At 39.0% G+C, this 22,999-nt stretch overlaps 1 protein-coding gene across 14 annotated transcripts in view; it reads left to right on the plus strand.

Moving 5' to 3' along the window:
• Window positions 1-22,999, plus strand: part of MAP2 (microtubule associated protein 2) — a 321,972-nt gene that overhangs the window by 250,743 nt on the left and 48,230 nt on the right. For 10 of the 14 annotated variants that reach the window (XM_082262368.1, XM_082262379.1, XM_082262378.1 and 7 more), the window contains 2 exons: window positions 7,431-7,544; window positions 22,138-22,215. In XM_082262368.1, coding sequence (XP_082118494.1) covers window positions 7,431-7,544; window positions 22,138-22,215 — 192 coding nt within the window. The remainder of the gene's footprint in view (window positions 1-7,430; window positions 7,545-22,137; window positions 22,216-22,999) is intronic. The other 4 variants (XM_082262380.1, XM_082262373.1, XM_082262370.1 and 1 more) reach the window with 1 other exon arrangement.

A 22,999-nucleotide genomic window follows, 5' to 3' on the forward strand; every position in this document is an offset into this window, starting at 1 on the left:
GCCTATTGCTGTAGACAATTTAAAAATGTAGGAAATTCTGTGCAAACCAGTGGTGTGGGTTTCCAGTCTCAATGCACGTATTCGCTAGCACACTATGGATCTTCAAATGCAGTCCAAAGCTTGTATTGCAGAGAGATCACATCACAAAAGAACAAGTTCAACATTTTGGAGCTGAGCAGGACCCCTTTTTCAGGCATGTGTGGGTTTCAAGTCTGTGACCAGTGCTCCATTGTGAAAGTGAGGAGTATAGTTAAACCATCAACTTTGTTGACAATATTTCAGTGAATCAACAGGCACTCGTCTTCTCTTTCTTATACTCCATCCGGGTTGAAACCACACAAGCGGAAGATGGTGAGGAAATATTCTTGAAATGCTAATTAGAGAACGTGCTGGAAGTAAAAGTCTTGTTTACTTTTTTGTCTGCTTTCTTTTGATTTTTTGTTGTTGTGTGTATGATGTACAGGATTGTTTGTGTTACAACCTGAATATATAGGTGTGGTGTCCTGGATGTATGTTTATGTGTGATGTGCAAGATGTATGTGTGTGCTGTTTGAGGTTGCCTGTATGTAATGTTCTTGATTGTGTGTGTGCAAGGCTAAACTGTATGTGTAAGAGCTTTGCTGTAGAATGATTGCATGTTAACATTGTATGTGTGTGCTGCACTAGATTATGTGTGTGGCATTTCTGCTTGAATTGGTGTACCTGAATTCACTATGTAGGTTGGAAGTTCAGACTCTTCTAAACTACACCATGCTTAGCTATTTCCATGTTTTGGCCATACCAATCATTACACACAGTAAGCTACTCAAGTGTCAAATACTTGTTGTCAAACAGTTCCCAAGGAAGCTCCAGGTCTTTAACAACCCCAGTGACCACTCTGGTGTATCTAATTGAAAGTACAAGGAAGTAAAAAATGTTTCTTAGGCTGGAGAGAAGAAATGTGTTTGGACAGCCATTTTATAATCATGACACTGGTAGCTAGAGTTCTCTTGCCTTTTGCATTGTTATTTTCAAAGAGTAAATTGGCCTTTGTGAACATTGTTACTTATTATATTACTTCTGACAATGCTAGTATGTCCTGTCTTGTATCTCTAGTTATAGGTCCCACCCTCTCCTCGTTGATGCTTTTGCATGTCCAGCTTTCTCTCTCTGTGGAGCTCTTATGCTTTACTTGACCAGCTTTTTTCCCCTCATATCACGTTCTTTGCTTCCTGTTTTAAATATCTTTTCTTTTCATTGTTACCTTTTTCTCAATAATTTACCGTTGCTGTTTGTACATTCAGTGCTGTAGTTACCACTTTTTTTATGGATGCAGAACTGGGTTTATGACAGTATTGTTTAGACTGGCAGAGTAGAATTATTTCATCTAAGTTGCCACTCTTTCCCTTTAATTATCTGTTTTGTTACCTAGTATTTAATAATAATTGTCTTTAGTATGGTAGAGAAAGGATACTGGTTGAAAGTCAATGAGCTTTTGCATGCTCAGTTAGAAATACATGGCATATAATGTGCAAGTAACTAAAAGTACAGCCAAAACCTAAATCCCATGTGACCTAAAGGGATATTACTAAATTTAAATCATACCCCAATTTGAGAAATGTTTTACTGTTTACTGCAGATTACAAAGGGCAGCTGCATATGACATCTGGTGGTAATATAGTTACAGTCCATAAACCTGCAAAATAGTGGCACCTAAAAGTGCCTTATCTTCCAGTGTGTTCTGAATTGTATGGTAAATTTACAGTGCTTTGCAACAAATACTTTGTAACACATTGATGTGTCACACTTGAGTTGCAGTTTGGTTTAAGAGCCTGATTCATGCAGTGAGCTATGCATGGATGACTGGTCTGCTTATCGAAATGAGGAATATTTATGGTTCAGATGTACAGTAGCTGGCTAAATGTTATTTGCTCATAGCACACAATTTGATGTGTGGTCTGTATGGTAGGTTATCTGTCAGGAATTCTATCCATAAAAATATTATTTAACCTCATTTTAAACTTTTTCATCATTCTAAGCTGCAGCCACATTGTCACTTCTACATTAGTGGTTAGCGTAGGGGGGTATATTTTGAAAGGATTCCTCATACTTTTACTCGACATTGAGTTTGCTACTTTCACCCTATTTTAAAGCACGTCTATGGTACATTCACTGAACATTCACTTAACATTTGTTTATAACATTCCCTAATATTTGCCAACGTTGGTTTCTTGCTAATGCAAAAAGTTTTTTTAATGTAGCATCCACCCCTTAAAAATGTGAACATTTCATTCTCTGCACATTCACTAAACACATTTGGAACTAAAGTTTACCGGAGTGAGAGCAGGAATGATACCAATATTATGAGTGGGTATCTGTGTAGTAAGGGGCAGCAGGAGTGCAATTCCTTGCCATGTTTATATCAACCTTCATGCCCTTTAGCATTAAGGAAGTGCTTTAAGAGGGGTTACAAAAAATTGTGGTAACCATTCCCAAATGGTGTCTGGAACCATGCTATTCAGCAGCTCCAGTGCCCAGGACAGAGTTCAGGGAAGGGGGAGGGGGGCTTTTATGCCACCTACCTGCCGTATAAGGGGCAATAGGTGATTGCCCCCTCCCTCATAAACCAGTTAACAGTTCACACAGGTCAGAAATAGTAAAATAAAAAAACACCTGCACATTTGAAAAATACATGTAGGGATATTGATATTGTTTATTGTCATTTCAAAGCAGGTTAAACATGAAACCCACTAAATATTCAGACCCCAGCGAACAATAATACAGTCAAGACAAACAAAAGAAAAATAGATATAAATATATAAAATGTTATTGCAATAATTAAAAATCATAAAGTGCAGTATTATCAATGCAAATTTGCAGCAATGCCCTGAAATGAAATGCTAATAATTCACGGTGATGCATAAATTATCAATTTCACAGCAATAGGAAAAAAGCTGCACCTCAGCCTGTTGGTTCTAGCCCTAATGCTGCATAACCTCAGACCTGAATTGAGAGGGACAAACAGAACATAAGCAGGATGGGAGTCCCTCAAATATTAGGTGCCAACTTCCTACACCTGCTGTTGTAAATATTATTGATGGTGGCCATATTGATGCCAGTGATCCTCTGGGCTTTCCTAAACACCCACTGCAGTACCTGTTTAACAGAGAAATTACTGTAACAAATGCAAAAAGTAAGGACACTCTTCACCACACCCCTGTAAAAGGAGATGAGAACTGGAAAAGTAATTGAGCATCTCTGGAGAGACCTAAAAATGGCTGTCCACCAACGTTTACCATCCAACCTGACAGAACTGGAGAGGATCTGCAAGGAGGAATGGCAGAGGATCCCCAAATCCAGGTGTGAAAGACTTGTTGCATCTTTCCCAAAAAGACTCCTGGCTGTATTAGATCAAAAGGGGGCTTCTACTAAATACTGAGCAAAGGGTCTGAATACTTAGGACCATGTGATATTTCAGTTTTTTCTTTTTTAATAAATCTGCAACAATGTCAACAATTCTGTGTTTTTCTGTCAGTATGGGGTGCTATGTGTACATTCATGAGGAAGAAGAATGAACTTAAATGATTTTAGCAAATGGCTGCAATATAACAAAGAGTGAAAAATTTAAGGGGGTCTGAATACTTTCCGTACCCACTGTACACTCCCAAATATTTAAATCAAGGGACCATCTCTACAGCTTCACTGCTAATGTAGAGCGGAGGAGTAATGCTAGTCTTTCTAAAACCCACAATTATATATTTTAATGTTCTTAGATCAACTAATACCTTCCATGTTCGGTATTGTCCCTTGGTGGGTCTCCTTTGGCACAGGATCCCAAAAGAGAGAGCAAACAATCTCTTCTTTACCTCTTCTCAAGCTGAGCATGTCCAGTACGGCAATTGTCCTAAAGAGGACTTTTACTGTGAAGCTTTGCCCAAGAAAGTCAAGCAGAGAACAAAGGACTGGTCACCAGAAATGCCTGTAGGCTCTCTATTAATAACTGACCATGCCTAGATCTGGGCTGTGTCTCTGCATTGGCAATCCGATGACTCTTGAACTAGTATTTCAAAGCAGCAGCAGCAGGAGAGGATGAGATATCCCAGATTCACATATTAAAATCAGAACCTGATCCCATATTGCAGATGAGACCTTAACCACTTCTGGACCGGAAGGATTTGCCCCCTTCATGACCAGGCCATTTTTTCTTCCTTTTAGGCCAATTTGTATTCTGTCACATATTTGTGGTAAACTAGGGGAAAGATTTATGTCATTTCTATTTTTTATTTATTTTTTACTAGTAATGGTGGCGATCTGCGATTTTTAGCAGGTCTGCGATATTTCGGCGGACGGATCGGACCCCTAACTGACATTTTTGACACTTTTGGGGGGACCAGTGACATTAGTATAGTAATCAGTGCTAAAAATATGCACTGTTACTGTAATAATGACACTGGCAGGGAAGGGGTTAACCCAGGGGTGATCAAAGGGTTAAGTGTGAGCCTAGGGGAGTGTTTCCTAACTGCATGGGGGAGGGACTTGTAAAATTAACACAGAGACCTCTGATCCTAAATAGGGGGATAACAGGTACTCTGAACGGAGCGAACCCCGTGGATCAGCAATCCCTGCTGCCTAGGGGCAGTTGCACGCGCCGCCGGGGAACCCACTTGCCCCCAGGAGCCCTCCCACGAACCGACATACCCATATGTCGGTTTGCGCAGCCGAGCCAGCCTGCCGCAGTATATCTGTGGCAGGCGGATGGCAAGTGCTTAAATAATTATAGGCTTTTGACAGGCTTAATCCCTATACTCATAATTGGCCAACAGCCCTTATGCACAATGCACATTTCTTTTTATGGTTCAAACATTTTATTGGAGAACAAAGTAAACAGGTAACAACAATTGGTAAACAGAGTGACAAGATAAGTACAAGCCAGATGCGCTCACAAAATAATGCTTACAATAACCATGGGTCAAACTTAGAAGTAGGTAGATAAGAGGCAACCAGGGGGGCTGTGGCCAGGACTCTGCAACCGGCGTAGCCAACCCATAGGCACCCCATAAAGGGAACACTCTGTGCCCAGGTGGGGAGGCGCGGCCAAGCAGCAGGCAAAGCAAGGGTGAACAAAGCCCAGTAGCTCGGTAGTACACAATGCACATTTCTTATAGAAGTTTAATCCGCCATTAATGGTGTCCTTGAAAGGGCAACACCACCACCTCCATGAGAACTGTTGCTGCATCCACTCTTACCTTTTTGTGAACTAAAGAAATAAAGACTTTACACTTAAAAATATGGCCTTTTTCAAAACTGCTGTGTAAATGGTTCAGTTGGGAAGACTCATCGCTGAGAGAATGGGGGTTTAAAAAGTTTGAAGCAATATGTACAAATGCGTAGTCCTAAAAAAAACAAAAAAAATCTTGGAAGATTAGAAACCCTAAAGTTGTAACCATCTTTTAAATGTCTCTTTGGCAGTTTGAAACAATATGGCATCTGGCTCAGCTTTCTTGATGGACCAGATATTTACTAATTTCTTTGGCAAGGTTAGAACGCTTGTGTAATTTCCCTCATGGAACATCATTTTATTGTAAATATATAAATTGCAAAGTTGCATAACACTTTGTGTTTGCTGTCACACACTGTACTGATGGATGAATCCTTCTAGCACTGAACAGTCATGCAGACTTAGTGAATTACATAATCGTATTTAAAGAACGGCAGTGAAACAGAATGAGATTACTTCCCGAGCAGCAGTTTACCGCAGTTCACTTCCCTGTGGAATAATGTCCCTGAGTAATTGTGCTGGAAAAGCTGCATATCAAAAGGCCAAACTGTTTACAGTCCACTGGGTCATCTACTGAAAAAATATGGGGTAGTTAAAGAACAATTCTGCTAAGCACAAAAAACTAAAATAGCAACACAATGCAACTCTATTTTACCAAAAACACAATTATTGGTATTCCTTTGCTTTTAGCTGTCAAGTACGCATGCAGAAATTTGGTAATCACATTTCTTTGTAGTATTTTATAACAGATCTGAAGCAAGAATAGCCCTGTGAAATGATGGGACCAATATTTTTAAATGTGGAGCAAAGAAAATTGGAACAAAATTTGAATTTGTTCCGACAATCTCAAAATTTTAGTTTGTTCATCCTAATAAATCAGCTTCATACTTTTGCCAAAGCAAATGCCAGTTCTGATATCATAAAGGAGGTTTTTTTCTGTATAGCATAATTTCTTAGATGTAGACATTCTATATCTTTAACATTCCACTATGAATATTATCAGATTTTACATGTACTACATTTAAAATTTAAATGATCAGCCTAAATTAAAACTGTGTTTAAGCTATGGACTTTCTAATATTTACATATATACGTAAACATTAAAACAAGCCCTCGCTGACTTAGGCCTCTTTCACACGGGCGTTCCATGTGTCGCAAACGGATGGAGTGATATACGGACATAATGCATGTCAATGGGATTGCGGATGTCAGCGGATGACCATCCGCTGACATCCGATTTGCGTCCTTTCAGTTCTGTTCCTCTTTTTGGAATGGAACAGAACCCTATTTTTCTTCCGTTTAAAAAACGGAAAGGACGCAAAATCGAATGTCAGCGGTGTCATCCACTGACATCAGCAATCCCATATACATACATTATGTCCGTATATCATCTGCAAAAGGATGGGATGATATGCGGACATACGGACCGGATGACACAAGTGTCATCCGTGTCTGTAAAAAAAAAAAGTGTGAAAGAGGCCTTATATTGCTGCAAGAAAAAGCTTTTCATTTTTCCTTTCACATATTTTCACATTACTCTCAATAGCTCAACTCTTCCCTGTCAGCAATAAATTGGCAGCCTTTAAATCTCTAATCTAATCACAGATCAGGTACATAGGAATTAGTTCTGAGACCACACTTGAATTAATTTATTGCTTGTATTATAAACTTTAAGGATGAATTATTCCACAGTGCCCAAAACTACGAAGGTCATTTAGGGTTTTTTTTAAATGCTTGTTAGAAATTTGTAACTATTTAAATGTCTATAACTTAGCCACAATTAAGGATATAAAAGTACATTTATTGTGGTTGTCTTAAAAGAAAACATCATCTTCATTTCCCTTTAGAAAGATAATCAGTACAAATATTTGTGTAAGATTCCACTTTGGGGGCCAAATAATGAAAACTAAAGGTAAGATAAAATGGAATTTTGCCTGCAGCAACCAGTCATATTCTTTTTTCCCCTCTTTTTTCCTTTCTAACCTGCCCTGACCAGTGGATTCTGATTGGTTGTGATGGGTGCAGGGTTATTTTCTCCAGTTTTGATAAAACAGACCCACTGACTGGCTATTGACCATTCTGAATAAGAAATCTGTAAATTCCCTTCCCTACCATATTAACAATGTCTGTGTTGTTTGCTTGTCTTGTTTTGCCCCCATTGGTGCTTCGGCAGAGGAGGTATCTGCACGAATAGTCCAAGTAGTAACTGCTGATGCTGTAGCAGTCCTGAGAGGTGAACAGGAGAAGGAAGTCCAGCTCAAGGGCCCTCCGGGACATCTGCCTTTAGGTAAAAGAGGATATAGTGAGTGTGACTTGTACTGTTCTGCAGAATCCCTCTGCAATTTGTAATTTGCAGTTGGGGATTAAAGTGCATTTTAAATGGCCCAGGCCTAATATTACCATTGTCATATTACTAATAATACCTTACAAAACTAACCCTATGTTTTACCAATGCAGACTTTTCTATGTGGTGTATTGGTCATAGGTGTATATGTGCGTGAAGTGTATGTTCTGATGGTTGTAGATAAGGTTAACCTGTGTGCTGTAATTGGTTGTAGGTAAACAAGTGTCTGTATACAGAAATGTACTGTATCTGTATGTGTAAATGTGTTCCTGGATGAAAGTATATGCTGTTGCATGTGAGTTATAATAAAAGGCAAGTCTCCAAAAACACACTAATTAATGCACCGACACCCTGACCTTTAAATTTTTGTATTTCATTGTGTTTATTTTATAGCTTTAATACTTTTACTTAAATTTTATTTTTTAGTACCTCGTCTATATTGTTAACCAAATACTTGTATTTAAATATATACAAGGGTCAGCATGGCCTGTGGTACCCCCCCCCCCCCCCCAGGCTAGCCATATTGGTATGTCACACTTGGTATTTATAAACTTGTTATATCTTGTTACTTTGTAAAATATGGATAGTAAAGTGTAGAACTTTTCTGTTAGTTCCTTCAAGGGGAAAGCTTTGTTGAATTTAGTAGTATTCCGTTACAATGTTGCATTGGGGATTTGTTTAAATAAGCTTTTTTGCCTATATAGAAGGAGATATTTTAATGCTATTCAATGGCAAAATTTGCTGGCATGGAATGCAATAGATCATGGAGAGCAGCACACAGTGAAAATCACTTTTTAAGTACTTTTTCTCCATAGGAAGAAAGGCATAAATTGTAACAGTGCATTTTCTTTTTTTTTTTTGAGTCAATGGATAATATTAGCTTGTTATGTGATATCCTGTAGGGAAGCAGAAATACTGATATAAATATATATATATATATATATATATATATATATATATATATATATATATATATATACATATATATATATATTCACACAGGCATTACTGCTAGCATATGATACATAAGGTTAGTTGCACATACAGTATCTCACAGAAGTGAGTACACCCCTCACATTTTTGTAAATATTTTATTTTATTTATTTTATTTTTCATGTGACAACACTGAAGAAATGACACTTTGCTACAATGTAAAGTAGTGAGCGTACAGCTGGTATAACAGTGTAAATTTTACGTCCCCTCAAAATAACTCAACACACAGCCATTAAGGGCTAAACCGCTGGCAACAAAAGTGAGTACACCCCTAAGTAAAAATATCCAAATTGGGCCCAATAAGCCATTTTCCCTCCCTGGTGTCATGTGACTCCTTAGTGTTACAAGGTCTCAGGTATGAATGGGGAGCAGGTGTATTAAATTTTGTGTTATCGCTCTCACTCATACTGGTCACTGGAAGTTCAACATGGCACTTCATGGCAAATATCTCTCTGAGAATCTGAAAAAAAGAATGATTGCTCTACATAAAGATGGCCTAGGCTATAAGAATATTGCCAAGACCCTGAAACTGAGCTGCAGCATGGTGGCCAAGACCATACAGTGGTTAACAGGACAGGTTCCACTCAGAACAGGCCTCGCCATGGTCGACCAAAGAAGTTAAGCGCACATGCTCAGCGTCATATCCAGAGGTTGTCTTTGGGAAATAGATGTATGAGTGCTGCCAGCATTGCTGTGGAGGTTGAAGGGATGGGAGGTCAGCCTGTCAGTGCTCAGACCATACGTCTCACATTGCATCAAGTTGGTCTGCATGGCTATCGCCCCAGAAGTAAGCCTCTTCTAAAGATGATGCACAAGAAAGCCTGCAAACAGTTTGCTGAAGATAAGCAGACTAAGGACATGGATTACTGACGTGGTCTGATGAGACCAAGATAAACTTATTTGGTTCAGATGGTGTCAAGCGTGTGTGGCGGCAACCAGGTAAGGAGTACAAAGAAAAGTGTGTCTTACCTACAGTCAAGCATGGTGATAGAAGTGTCATGGTCTGGGACTTTATGAGTGCTGCCGACACTGGGGAGCTACAGTTTATTGAGGGAACCATGAATGCCAACATGTACTGTGACATACTGAAGCAGAGCATGATCCCCTTTCTTCAGACACTGGGCCGCAATGCAGTATTCCAACATGATAACGAACCCAAACACACCTCCAAGACGACCACTACCTTGCTAAAGAAGCTGAGGGTAAAGGTGATGGACTGGCCAAGCATGTCTCCAGACCTAAACCCTATTGAGTATCTGTGGGGCATCCTCAAATGCAAGGTGGAGAAGAACAAGGTCTCTAACATCCACCAGCTCCATGATGTCATCATGGATAAGTGGAAGAGGACTCCAGTGGCAACCTGTGAAGCTCTGGTGAACTCCATGCCCAAGAGGGTTAAGGCAGTGCTGGAAAATAATGGTGGCCACACAAAATATTGACACATTGGACCCAATTTGGACCATTCCACTTAGGGGTGTACTCACTTTTGTTGCCAGCGGTTTAGACATTAATGGCTGTGCGTTGAGTTATTTTGAGGGGACAGCAAATTTACACTGTTATACAAGCTGTGCACACACTACTTTACATTGTAGCAAAGTGTCATTTCTTCAGTGTTGTCACACAAAAAGGTACAATAAAATATTTACAAAAATGTGAGGGGTGTACTCACTTTTGTGAGATACTGTATATACATTTATACACAGTACTTTGACAAAATAAAAGTGCTGCCCATAGCAACAAAGCAGATTTATACTTGTCAGTATCAAGTCAATTGTAGATAAATGAGAGCTTGAATTTAATTGTTTGCTTTGCGTAATGACATCTGGGCAACCCCTGGTGTTCGGTAATTTTTAATTTAGAATATGTAAGTTGAGCTTGGAATCCTGACTGACAAACTGCCTGGTAAGTTCAAAATAAAACATTTAATAACACTTGGGGGGGAGTGGGGAGTATTTATTCAAACTCCACCCTCATTAGGAGTGACCAGATTGGGACCTTTTTCTACAGTATTTTTGCAGGAGAGCAGTAATGTTAACAGACAGCTTGCCTGAGAGCAAGCATGCAATGGAAAGCAAGACTATATGATTTGAAATGACAGTTTCTTCAAACTCGAGTTCTCTGTAGGAGGAAAGCTTCAGGTAGCATACAGTGAGGTTTTGTTTTCATAACTGTACATATATCTTTTAGGTTTGGGTTGAGGTTTGGGTGCTGTTTAATATAACCTGTAAGCACCGCATTTTTGAAACATTACTGCCAAAAGTAATTAAACCTTGTTAAAGGTACTTTTTTTCAGATCATAAAGATAAACATCGTTTAACTTAAAGCATATTTCCACTTTTGCAGTCAAATTAGAGAAAACGTCAATATATGTTCGCTATGTGTTCCTATTCAAACAGCACAGTTGTTTGTTTAAAGCGACATTAAAGCTTTTTTTTAAAAAAAAATTGAAATTAAAATAACAAACATGTTATACTTACCTGCTCTGTACAATGGTTTTGCACAGAGCAGGCCCCGATCCTCTTCTTCTGGGGTCCGCCGCCGGCACTCCAGGATCCTCTTCTTCAGCACGCTCGCTCCCGAGCCCCCTGTCTGCGTCTAATAATAAAGAACCATTTTAATATTTCTTACATTTAAATGTTTGTCAGGGGAAGATACCATGGCTGACTGTGAAAGAGATGTGATCAGAAATGGTGATAACGTATAGCGCTTGCTCAATAAAAACCAGGTGAAAAGGTTGTGACCTTATTACACACAATTCATAAAAAATTAATATACATATAAAAATATTTCAATAGGTCACTGTGCATAACATATAAATAACAATCAATAACCTTCTGGGGAAATATATAATCCACCCCTCAAGTGATTGGTGATAAATATATAGAGAAACTGTGAAAAATTAAAATGTGAACAGTCCAAAATTAATTCATAAAGTGCCAAGTGCTTCTTCCTTTTTTCCTTAAATATTCCCTTCGCTGTAGAAATGTATAAATTACTAACTCACCAGACGGTGTGGGTCCTATGTACCTTACGGCACTAGGACCGATCGTGCTTGAAAGGAACCTTTCCTAGGTTCTAATAGACTCTCCCTGGGGATGGAAGGCGCCCCTCTGTAGTATCACTCCACTACGAATAGGCTCCAACTGTAGATGTGTATCCTCCAGCCACAGTGCGCTTCCTTGGGATAAAACCCCCCCTGCAAATCACCTCCAACCACGGGTGTGGGCAAGAAAATAAGAGCCGGATAGTGCAGTATTGTTTTAAAGGATTTTTTATATATTGCACACACCCCGTACACTCCAAAATGAAAATGGATAAAATCTATTACAGTCCCGGTGAGGTGATAAAAACAGGTGGCAAAAACACTTCCAAAATCCAAAGAAACACAGTCTAGTGAAATAAGCGTGGTGAAAAATCCATAAATTCAGTGAAATCCGTAAGAAAAGACAAGCAGGACCGTCATACACACTGAGCAAACGAGTGGAGAGCGGAAATGCCGGTATGCGTTCCACTCAGGCCCGTATGACATCACGACGTGCGTTCCAACTAACGCGTTTCATCATTGGCTTAGACGTATTCTGTTATGCACAGTGACCTATTGAATTATTTTTATATGTATATTAATTTTTTATGAATTGTGTGTAATAAGGTCACAACCTTTTCACCTGGTTTTTATTGAGCAAGCGCTATATGTTATCACCATTTGTGATCACATCTCTTTCACATTAGCACTTGCACCTTCATATAGCAGCTGCATTAATATTTAATACTTAGCACTTTAATTTAATTTATTAAATTAAAATACACAAGGTCTCTATATAGACCCTCCTCCTTTGGCGCGTGAAATATACCCTGTATATTTTCTCCTCTCATCATGGCTGACTGCAAGGTTTTTTGAACTTTTGTTAGAACAGACAGGGGTTGATTTACTAAAACTGGAGAGTGCAAAATCTGGTGCAGTTCTGCATATAAACCAATCGGTTTTCAGGTAAATTGTCAACCCCCTAACTGAGCAAGCTGAAGTTAGAAGCTGATTGGCTACCACGTACAGCTACACCAGATTCTAATGCTCCAGTTTTAGTAAATCTCCTGGTTTTCAAATCTAGTTACGATTGATAACAAGGGATTGATAAATACAGCCATGGTTAACTATGGTAGGCTGAATTTTATGTTATGGGAATGGGGACATATCACAATTATTAACTATGTGTTATACCCATTTGGCTGCAAAAGTGGAATTACACTTTAAAATGTCAGTCCATCTCAAAATATTAGTGTAGGGCTCAGGCTTACACAGTTTGGTTTTATCAGGATTTTGCTGCAATAAATACTAATTCTGTTCCTGTTGACCTGAGAGTTTTAAAAGTTTTAGCCCACCTTTGTTCCATCTCCTCCTGTTGTATTTTCCATCAGGTAAAATACATTTGAATATAGTCAGACAAGGATAGTGAGGACACTCATAATGCCACAGCAGCTGTGCAGATCTAAGAAACTCAAGCACAATAGAGTCCTCAAGAAATACAAGGAACTTTCAGGTGGTGTATCTCTCCAGCATAGGCTTTCTCAACCTCATTAACCCGGAGGAACCTTTAAAATAACTCTCAAGTCTCAGGGAACCTCTGCTAAAAATATTTTATCTACAACTCACAGTTTATTACAGCAATCAGTAAATTGTAGATATATAAGCACCAAAGCCATATTATATATAAACATGAAATTAAAATTAAACAAACAGTAATAATGGGCAGAAAATTAGACAGTGAAAATTGCAATGTCCTTGTACATTGATGGTTAGTGAAGAAATGATTCCTTACATTGGTGGTCTCCTGTATTTATGGTTTATAAGACAAAGGACCCCGTACAGGTAGACAGTTGATGTTGGAATATATTTGTTATTTAAAAAATACCAAGTGGACAAAGTTGATTTTTTTTTCAGATCAGTGTTATATGAAAACGTGTACCGAGAATAAAGAATCATCATAAGGCAGGCATGTCCAAAGTCCGGCCCGCGGGCCAAATGCGGCCCCCGGGCTGCTTTAATACGGCCCCACAGTTCATTTGGAAAAATACATTGGCATCATTCATGACTTTTTTTGCTGCCATCATTAATCATCATAGGTGGGTTCATATAGCGCTTACATGTGGTTAACCCTTGTGTGACTGATTAGGGAGCACGCATGCTCCGGATTGAGATGAATACATTGTAAAATCTCAGTTAACGTCAGTTGGTCTAAATCAGTTATCAATATATTTGAACACAACATGTATACTTGGTGTTATGTTCCTGTTCATATTTTTTTTTTTTACTTCAAAGTTGACAGACAACCTTTATTACCAATAATATGTAATGTACTTTACAATGTTCCTGACATATTTCAGCTTCCTGGATTTATTTTTCATCTGGCCTTCAGATATGAAAGGCAGAGCGATTTAACATTCGTTTAGATTTGTCATCCATGTGATGAAAGCAAAAGTATGCCATTTGCAATAAACTTTGCATAAAATAGTTTGTTTGTATTTAATTTGAATTGTCCAAAGAATGTCAGGTAAAATGATCGGCCCTCACTCATGTTCACTTCATCAAATCTGGCCCTCGTTGAAAAAAGTTTGGACACCCCTGTCATAAGGAAACAATTGCTGTGATTAGTGGTGAATAGTCAGCAAAGGGCCCCCCACACAAGAACAGCTATTGGGATCTTCACATTCAATGAATGCCCAAGTACAAACACTTTAATAATTGTGCATAGATTATTGCAGGTGAAGAGTAGGCTCAGTGATGCCCAGGAAATCTTTTTATAGTCCATAATATGGAATTGGTATAAGACGTCTTTCCACCTCCTACTTGGTGTCAAGAGGAAATAGCAGAAACCTTATGCATGTCTCACTACTGTTTGGGCAGGAAATGAAGGACATTCTTCTTGTACAGTACTGCTGCTAAGATATTGTGCACAGTTTAAAGTGTATCTAAATCCAAAAACAAAACAGTAATATATTGCAGCTTAACAGTCCTTAGATGTAGCGACCACATTTGTTTTTCCAAAATGACAACGTTTACTCATTGTACTGTGTCTATGGAAGAGCACCATTGTCACCCTAGGATAGAAAATGTGTTTGGACTGCAGAACACCCTTCTCTCTCATTATCCTAATAACATAAGGGGGAGTGTTTTGTAGTTCACAGAGGGAACTGAGAACAGTACTAACTGAAAAGTGCAGCAGGAGCAGCAAATTAAGTTGTCAACTCAAAAGTTTACTGGCAGGATCAACAAGTTTTTGCATGCACTTATCTGACACGTGGACAGTATGCCTAAAAGGGGGCATACTCAAGAAGTAATTAGTATTCAGAAAAAAAGAAGAGTTAAAGGGATGGATGGTGGGGTAACGTGAAAGGTAACGTCAACGAGATGAGAGGGTTGAGTGCGGGTATTTATGGAGCGAGACTTCTCCTACAAATTCAGGCTGACCTTCCTATTTGTACTTGGAGTCTTTTAGAAATAGTCCAGGAAAGATAAGGGAGGGAAAGGGGAATAGTGACCTGGGGTGTGCCTTGGTCACGCCTTGGTCACGTGGACAGTATGCCTAAAAGGAGGCAACAAATAAAGACAGTAGGATGAAAGAGAAAAGGGGTTTATTAAACAATTAGCGTAACAGACTAGTCAGCCAAGTGTGAAAATGCGTGAGGCATCTCAACATGTGGATCCGGGATATACCTGGAGTAGCAGGATGAATTCCACCTGCCTAACTTCTCAATGATGTGAATGGGAACTCCTTGGCGAGAGGCTGCTGAAGCAGCTCCTGTTCTGAAGGAATGGCCAGAGTATAACTTAGGGTCTAAGCTTAGGCTCACTAGGAGGATGTGGTAATGTTAAATGAATTGTGGTAGGCGGTGTACATAGGAATGATAGGAGCAGGCTATTATTGGGTTTGTCTGCCAACTGCGCCATGAGTTGATCTAGGACTGCTACCGCGCACCAAGCAGTATGGGTCTCAAAAAAACATGATATAGCGACTGAATCCAGTCTGCTGTGTCTTGCAGAAACTATAGGGTAAATTTCAAAAAGTGATGACGTTTGTGCAAACCTGGGAATTGCCAGACTTTTGTCTGGCCACAGACCTGCTAACCAGTAAGTGCCAAAAATTGCTGCAAAGCCTTTGGTAGCTGAAGCATCGGAAATGACACTGACACTGCAGGAATGAACATGGCAATGTCATTCCAATGCTGAAGGAACTGTCCCACATGTGTAAATCGGATAAGGCCGCAGGATCTAGTTTGATCAGAGTATCAGAGTTGGGGGCCATTGGTAACAATGCCAGCAATCTGGAAATGAAGGACCTACCTTGGGGAATAATTCTCATAGCAAAATTTAGGATACCCAGCAGTGATTGCAGTTCCTTTCTGGTGCAAGCTTGGGAGATCATAAATGCATGGATATGGTCTCTAATTCTGGCTAATTTGTCGGCAGGCAGACTAGCCTGAATGGGCTGGGTGTGTAACGTAATCCCCAGAAAGGTGAGTGCAGTAGCCGGGTCCTCAGCTTTCTTAGCTGCCACTGGGACTTTAAGTGCAGAAAAAAGTGTCATGAGCTTCTGTAGATCAGTAGAGGCTTGTTGAGGACTTTCAATAAGGAGGTAATTGTCTAGATAGTGAATAGCCACCTGACAGTGTGCTTCATGCACAAGAATCCAATTTAGTGCCTGTGCAAAGGTATCAAACAACCAGGGGCTACTTTTGGACCCGAATGTAAGTTTGGTAGCGAAATAATACAAACCTCTCCACTTGATACCACGCTGACAAATCGTAAATTAAACATATATTATTGGAGAATTTGCCCCTAACCAGACCAACCGGATTAACTCTCTAGTTGTGGAATGGCAGTGTCATGAAAGGCACTATGATAAAACTCTTTTCTAGTTCGCCTTTCAGTAGGCAATCCACTGCCTCCATATCCACTGTGGACAGTAGATTTTTACACTCAATTAAGGATTGTGGTAATGAAATGAACCCGGTGTGGAACCCCCGTGTGAAACCATCTACCAAAAACTGACTTAAAGTGGGGAAAGGGTGAGTAGACAAACAGGCCTGCAAGTATGGAATGTTCATGCTGCTTAGTCACGTGGTCTTGGCTTGTCTCAGCATTCAGGCAGACTTGGGGTGAGCCCTATAACAAATAGCTCAGACATGCAAGAGGCGGCACTGACTATAATTGCACGTGAATTGATTGAAATTGTTGCAAATCTGTGCTTTACCTAAAAATTGAATTGGGCGCCCTAGCTTATTTAGTTGTGCTGTATGCTATCCATTGTAGTGGATGTTTAGGATGTGCCTGCTAGGATGGGGGGTTCCTAAATGGGGTATTAGTAGGTAGTGTGTGTGTGTATGACTGGCAAATCGCACAAACTGGAGACCTAAGTCCAGCAAAATGCCAGCAAAATAAATCGGTGTCTTCGTTGCTCCAGTCTGTAACTACCTAGTGCTGGGCCAGAATAGTGGCAGCCTTTGCGGAAAAGGAGTGATGGTAGTTATACAAGGCTGACCTGCCGTATTTTTGACCCAACTCCACTATCATGTAAAGGTAGAGGTCAAGCTCCTCCCTCCTATGTGGGTTTACGGAGCAGATTACATCCCTGAAAACACTAAACACCAGGACAAAGTCCGGGATGGAGAGCTTACGGTTTGGCCTGTGGCCCCTGGTCTTAACCCCCACGGGGACATCATCGCAAGTGTATGACTTTTTGTCGGCTATATCGTGGGTAGCTATTAAAAGGAAAGTCAAATTGACATCTTTACCGTCTAGAATATCTTTCTTTATATTTACTGGTATGAAATGAGCCAAGGAGACAGAGAGGGTACTAATGCACTTACCTGAGGGTAATGGCACGGGGGCTGAGACTGTGGGTGTCTTTGGGAACTGCTGGTGTCTCGAAAATAAAGGGTGCCTCCGGGCTCGGGGTTGGGCAGCTTTCCAATGCATTTATTCTGGCTCGTAACTCAAGCAAGGAGGTCGTCAATGAGCTAAGGGTACTGTGAATTTGTGATAGAGATTTGGCAACCGTGCGTAAGGTAACTTGCTCAGCGTTGGTGCCTGGTCCACTGGGGAATAATAGTCTGAAGAGTTCAGCTTTATGAGCCGAAGCTGGGTACGGGATACCCCTGTGCTGCAGCTCGGTCATGAGCTTAGGAATGTCAGAGAGGGCATGCTACCATGTTCTGATCCCAAGGAACGAGATGGTGGGATAGAGGCAGATTCTTCGATGTCCGAAGCCTGTGACATGACCTATGTAACTAAGAACAAATCTATTGCGAATATACATACATATACTGTAAATATTTAAAAAATCCCTTTTTTTTTCAAAATGTACAAGTGTGAGTTATGTGGTGCAACTTACTATGGTGATAATGGGTCAGTTAGCAAACAAAAACTTTAGTTGCACAGGACTGAAAGCGTGTCAGTCCTTGAGATAGTGGCCGAGTTACCTGAGGCGTACCAGGCAAGTTAACATCGTAAACTCAGGCCTTAGTTACCTGAAAACGTGTCAGGTAAGAGGTATCAGTGTTGTGATATGTGGTAAACGTATGACGTATGTGTTAACGGATGAGGAGACTTGCCACCAAACAAGTCAACTAAAGAACAAACATCTCAATCCGTAGGTACCTGTAAGCATGATGGGTGACAACTGTAGTGGTGTAACACCGTAAGCGTCAGGATAAATGATGTGTATGTAATAAGGAAGCGAAAATTTTTAATATATTATAATGTGTATAAGGGTTGAGGAAATATCCACCTGTATTGACTGCACCAAAACTTGGACTTGTAAGTCCTGTGGTTATGTAGAAACAAGAACTACGGGAAAAAGGAAACAAAAGAAAACCACCGCCTGGTCAGAATGTTACCTGGGCTTAGGTTAAGTAACAAGATCTACCCACAGTGCAAGTGTCTAATCAACCAGACAACATATGTGAAGTAAGACCAATATACAGTTTATGCGAGAGTATTGTAACTGCCGCTGGATATTTAACAAACAGTACTTTGTATGTACTGAGGAACATATCAAAATGGAACCGATAGTGCGGCGGCTACGGATATAACCAAAATAAGAGATGCAGATGCAAAAATATATGCATGAATATCGTAAGTAACAAAAAATGAATCGTATGAAAATATTGACGTATTCGTAATTTGATAAATGTTTAGTAAAGAGTTCAGGGAGGTTGAAGCTAGAAAGTAAAGGAAGTAACAGTGATTGTATTAGGCTAAACGATACTGTGTAGAACACTCGAATCGTATAAATGGATAGCATGAAAAGGTGGATGAGAAGAAATTCTTTTGCAAAAGCACAATATTTTGGTAACATACGGATGCTGAAACAAAACCAGTGAAAGCAAGTGTACCAGGAATGAAGCAATCTGATAGTAGTAACCTGCGAAAAAATCATGGAAAAACCAGTGCCCAATTCGGGGAAAATTTGAATTTTCCGTAGAAGAGTCGAGGGACTACCACAGTGTAGGAATCCTCGTGGCAGTGTTGGCGCCCTGACGTCTGGAACCCGGAATCGGAACAAGTAACGTGAAAGGTAACGTTGATGAGATGAAAGGGTTGAGTGCAGGTATTTATGGAGCGAGGCTCCTCCTACAAATTCAGGCTGCGGTCAGCCTTCATATATATATCTACATATATCTATAGCTATTTATATATATATATATATACATATATATATATATATATATATATAGCTATATATGAAGGCTGATATATATATATATATATATATATATATATATATTTTTTTTTTTTTTTTTTCTTCTGTTACTATAGACAGATTCCTCTTCACTTCCTATCTTGGAAAAACATCAGGAAATTAAAGTAAATATTTCCAAAAAGGAGGAAAAATTCTCACACTGTTGTCATCACAACAGATGTACCCCTGGAGGATTGTTGCTTTTTGCATTCTACTGTAATTGTTCCCACAATGCTGAATCACTTATTTTCTTATTTTCTCATGTACGAGGGGCTTTCAAGTCAAACCGGGACTTTTAATTTTACAGGTATAAAAAGGGCCTGGCAGTACTATAAGCAGTAGTAAGTGGCAAGTGTGTCCTATTAGTGATATGTGGTGCATATGTCGCTGGCCAGCCCAGAGATGGCAGACAACAGTGTGGTGATTACATTTCTTGTGAACAAAGGCAAAAAAGCCACAGATATCTTCAGAAGACTTCAAGCACAGTATGGGGAATACACAGCCACAGTAAGACAATTGAATGGGGTAAACATTTCAAAGTTGGCCATACATCTGTCAGTGATGATCCCATTCGTAGTGGTTCCCAGCCCATAGCAGTCATTCCTGTGAACATTAAACGTGTGGAACGCCTGATCCTGGATAATCGACGCATAACCTGTCGTGAAATTGCACAAGAGACAAACCTTTCTGTGGTGCACTGATGACGAAGTGAAGCAGGCTGTCCTAGGATGGTCCAGCAGTGTTAATTTCGTTGACTAAAACCGACTAAAACGTTTTCGTCGACTAACACAATTTAGATGACTAAAATACGACTAAAACTAAAATGGCATTTTAGTCTTAAGACTAAAATACGACTAAAACTAAAATGGCATTTTAGTCAAAAGACTATAACTAAAACTAAATCGAAATTTGCTGCCAAAAATTAACACTGGTGCGTGCTCAAAGCATAAATAATAACATATTAGATTTTTCACTCCAGGACCAGCAGTAGTATATAATGAGTTTGGAAATTGTAGAGAAATGCTTAAATAATGCATTACAAATTACAATTGAACTACACCCATTTGATTATAGATGACTAAAATGCCCTACATTTTAGTCGACTAAAATATACTGGAGTTTTAGTCGACTAAATACGACTAAAACTAAAACACTTGCAGAAGACTAAAATGGGACTAAAACTAAAATGCCATTTTAGTCCTAAGACTAAGACTAAAACTAAATTGAAATTTGCTGCCAAAATTAACACTGTGGTCCAGGCGTACTGACAAATCTATCTATGCTGAAGCTTGCCAGGCATTAGGTAAATGCTGGGATAAGAGTGTAAATGTAGCAGGGGAGTATGTTGAAAAATAAATGCAGTTTCCACTCCCTGAAATTTGTTCTTTTATTATATAAATTCAAAAGTCCCGGTTTGACTTGAATGCCCCTTGTACATATACAGTATATAGTGCTGTTTTTTTCCAAATCTTTACATAAAGCATATAGTTCATATTCATTTCTACCCTCAAATTAGCTTTTTAGAGCCATAAACAAACACAGTGGGGTAGATTTACTAAAAGTCATGCATTCCGAATCTGGTGCAACTGTGCATTGTAGCCAATGAGCTTATAACTTCAGCTTGTTCAATTAAGCTTTGGCAATAAAACCTGCTTTTTGTGCAAAATTGCACCAGATTTTGCACTCTCCAGAGTTAGTAAATAACCCCAAGTGTGTTTAAAAGGACACCAAATGGTTTCTAAAAATTAATTACTTTCAAGTTTAAAACAAATTTAATTCTTAACTAAAAAAATACTCTGTATTGCACTCAGCCTCTTCCGAATCCATTTTTTTGCTGCCGTGATCCAAATTCATGTTAGAGGGTGTCTGTGTTGGTTCTCCATGGTCCCACTGTAAGTAAGAGAGTAACTATCCTTTATTTCTCACTCTAAAAATGAAATAGGGACCATGGATTCTCATTTGGTTATAACTGCCTTTGGTTTTAGAGTTTCAATTGAATTTGATAGGTCTAACACAAGTTGTATAACAGAAAGCACAATTTTAAACAGAGGCAGCCTTTACAATCGTTAACCCAAAACAGTAATAATTGTTTTTCATGAGGTTTGTTAAATGAAATACCTGTTTTTAATTTTAATCCACCCAAAACTACCTTTATATTTTTTGAGGACGAATGTAACTTAAAGTATAACTAAAGGCAAAGTTTTTTTTTTTGTTTTGTATAGAGGTTAGAGCGATTAGAACCTCTGTCAGTTTTTATTGCTGTCTGTGCCCCTGTTAGGGAGATTCACCCTCCCTATTTGTCTTTCTTACCATTATCATTGAAAGTGAAAGTAAAATAAAATCCCACATTTTGGCTTGTCCCTAGAAAAGTAATAGAGGGTAAATGTTCCAATAGGCACGCAAGTTCTGGTAACTTGGGGGTCCCCAAGGAATTCCCCTAATATGCAGGTATTTCCTGCCACTTCCTGTTTGGCTATGGGACAGGAAGTGAAGGGAGATCTCTGCAATGGGACACGGATGTCTAAAAAAAAAAATCTGTCAGGGGTTCTAACCCTCCCTTACTGTATCCAAAATGAAAAAAAAAGTTTTGCCCATAGTTCTACTTTAGGTAAAATTGCAAAGTATATGCAACTGCATTTTTGTCCAGTGCATTTTGCTAAACTCATGCTTCAAATACTGTGATTGATCCCAGTTGGTATCCCTGTTCTACATTCTGTATATGCAGAGATTATGTATGTTTTTACATGCGTTATTCTTGGTAGCATCGTGCATTTCATTGACCTGCTTTACCTTTCTTTAAATCCTAGCTGTAGAAGATACAACTAATCTGCCTCCTTCTCCTCCTCCTTCGCCGGCTTCAGAACAGATGGGAACGGTGGAGGAAGGTAAGGCCCTGTTATCGAATTGGTCCCTTGGGAATCTTAAAACGATACACTATGCAAAATGTACAAAATACAGAAGTAATTCTGAAACTTAAATTTATTATGAGCACATGGTATTGCACCTAAACTATTACTACTACATACCTACCAAGTACTTTTCCCCCACATTTATATATACAATTTCCCTCTCCGTGTTATACACTGTATTTCACTTGTATACTTTGCAGTTGGGAATCATCAAACAATGCAAAATCCTATTTTACTGGATACAATCCAGATTGCTCTTATGGTTTATTTTTAAAATCACATTTTAGTCATACTTTTCTTGAATATCAGTGTTATTATTTTGTTAGGTTTTTAATATTTTAAATAAATTGTGAAAAGTACACTTCATAAAGAGGGATTTTTGGGAAAATATATGCAATTTTTTATTAATAATAATTAAAGTCATTATTTTTTTCATATTATTATTAAAAATAATAATAATAATAATAATACATCTAGCTCTCATTTAGGGCTGATTTAACTTTCAGTCCAAAGTTTGATTTAACTTAAGGTAATTGATGAATGGCTGCAGCATAAGTGACTCCAAAGGCTTTCTTGGGTCTCTTTTAAAGGTAGCACCTCCCATATTGCATATGACTTTTATGCTATTTTTAAAAATGGTAATGAAACAGTTAAATGGTCTCCGTCATCTGATCCCATTTCCCTATTGCACTCAGATACAAACTGATGTCCAGCTTTACTAGAAAGCTGTCACTCCTGTCATAAATAAAAAGATCCCGTC

Source organism: Pelophylax lessonae, assembly GCF_965119305.1.
Source record: "Pelophylax lessonae genome assembly, chromosome: 6".
Classification (NCBI taxonomy): Eukaryota; Metazoa; Chordata; class Amphibia; order Anura; family Ranidae; genus Pelophylax; species Pelophylax lessonae.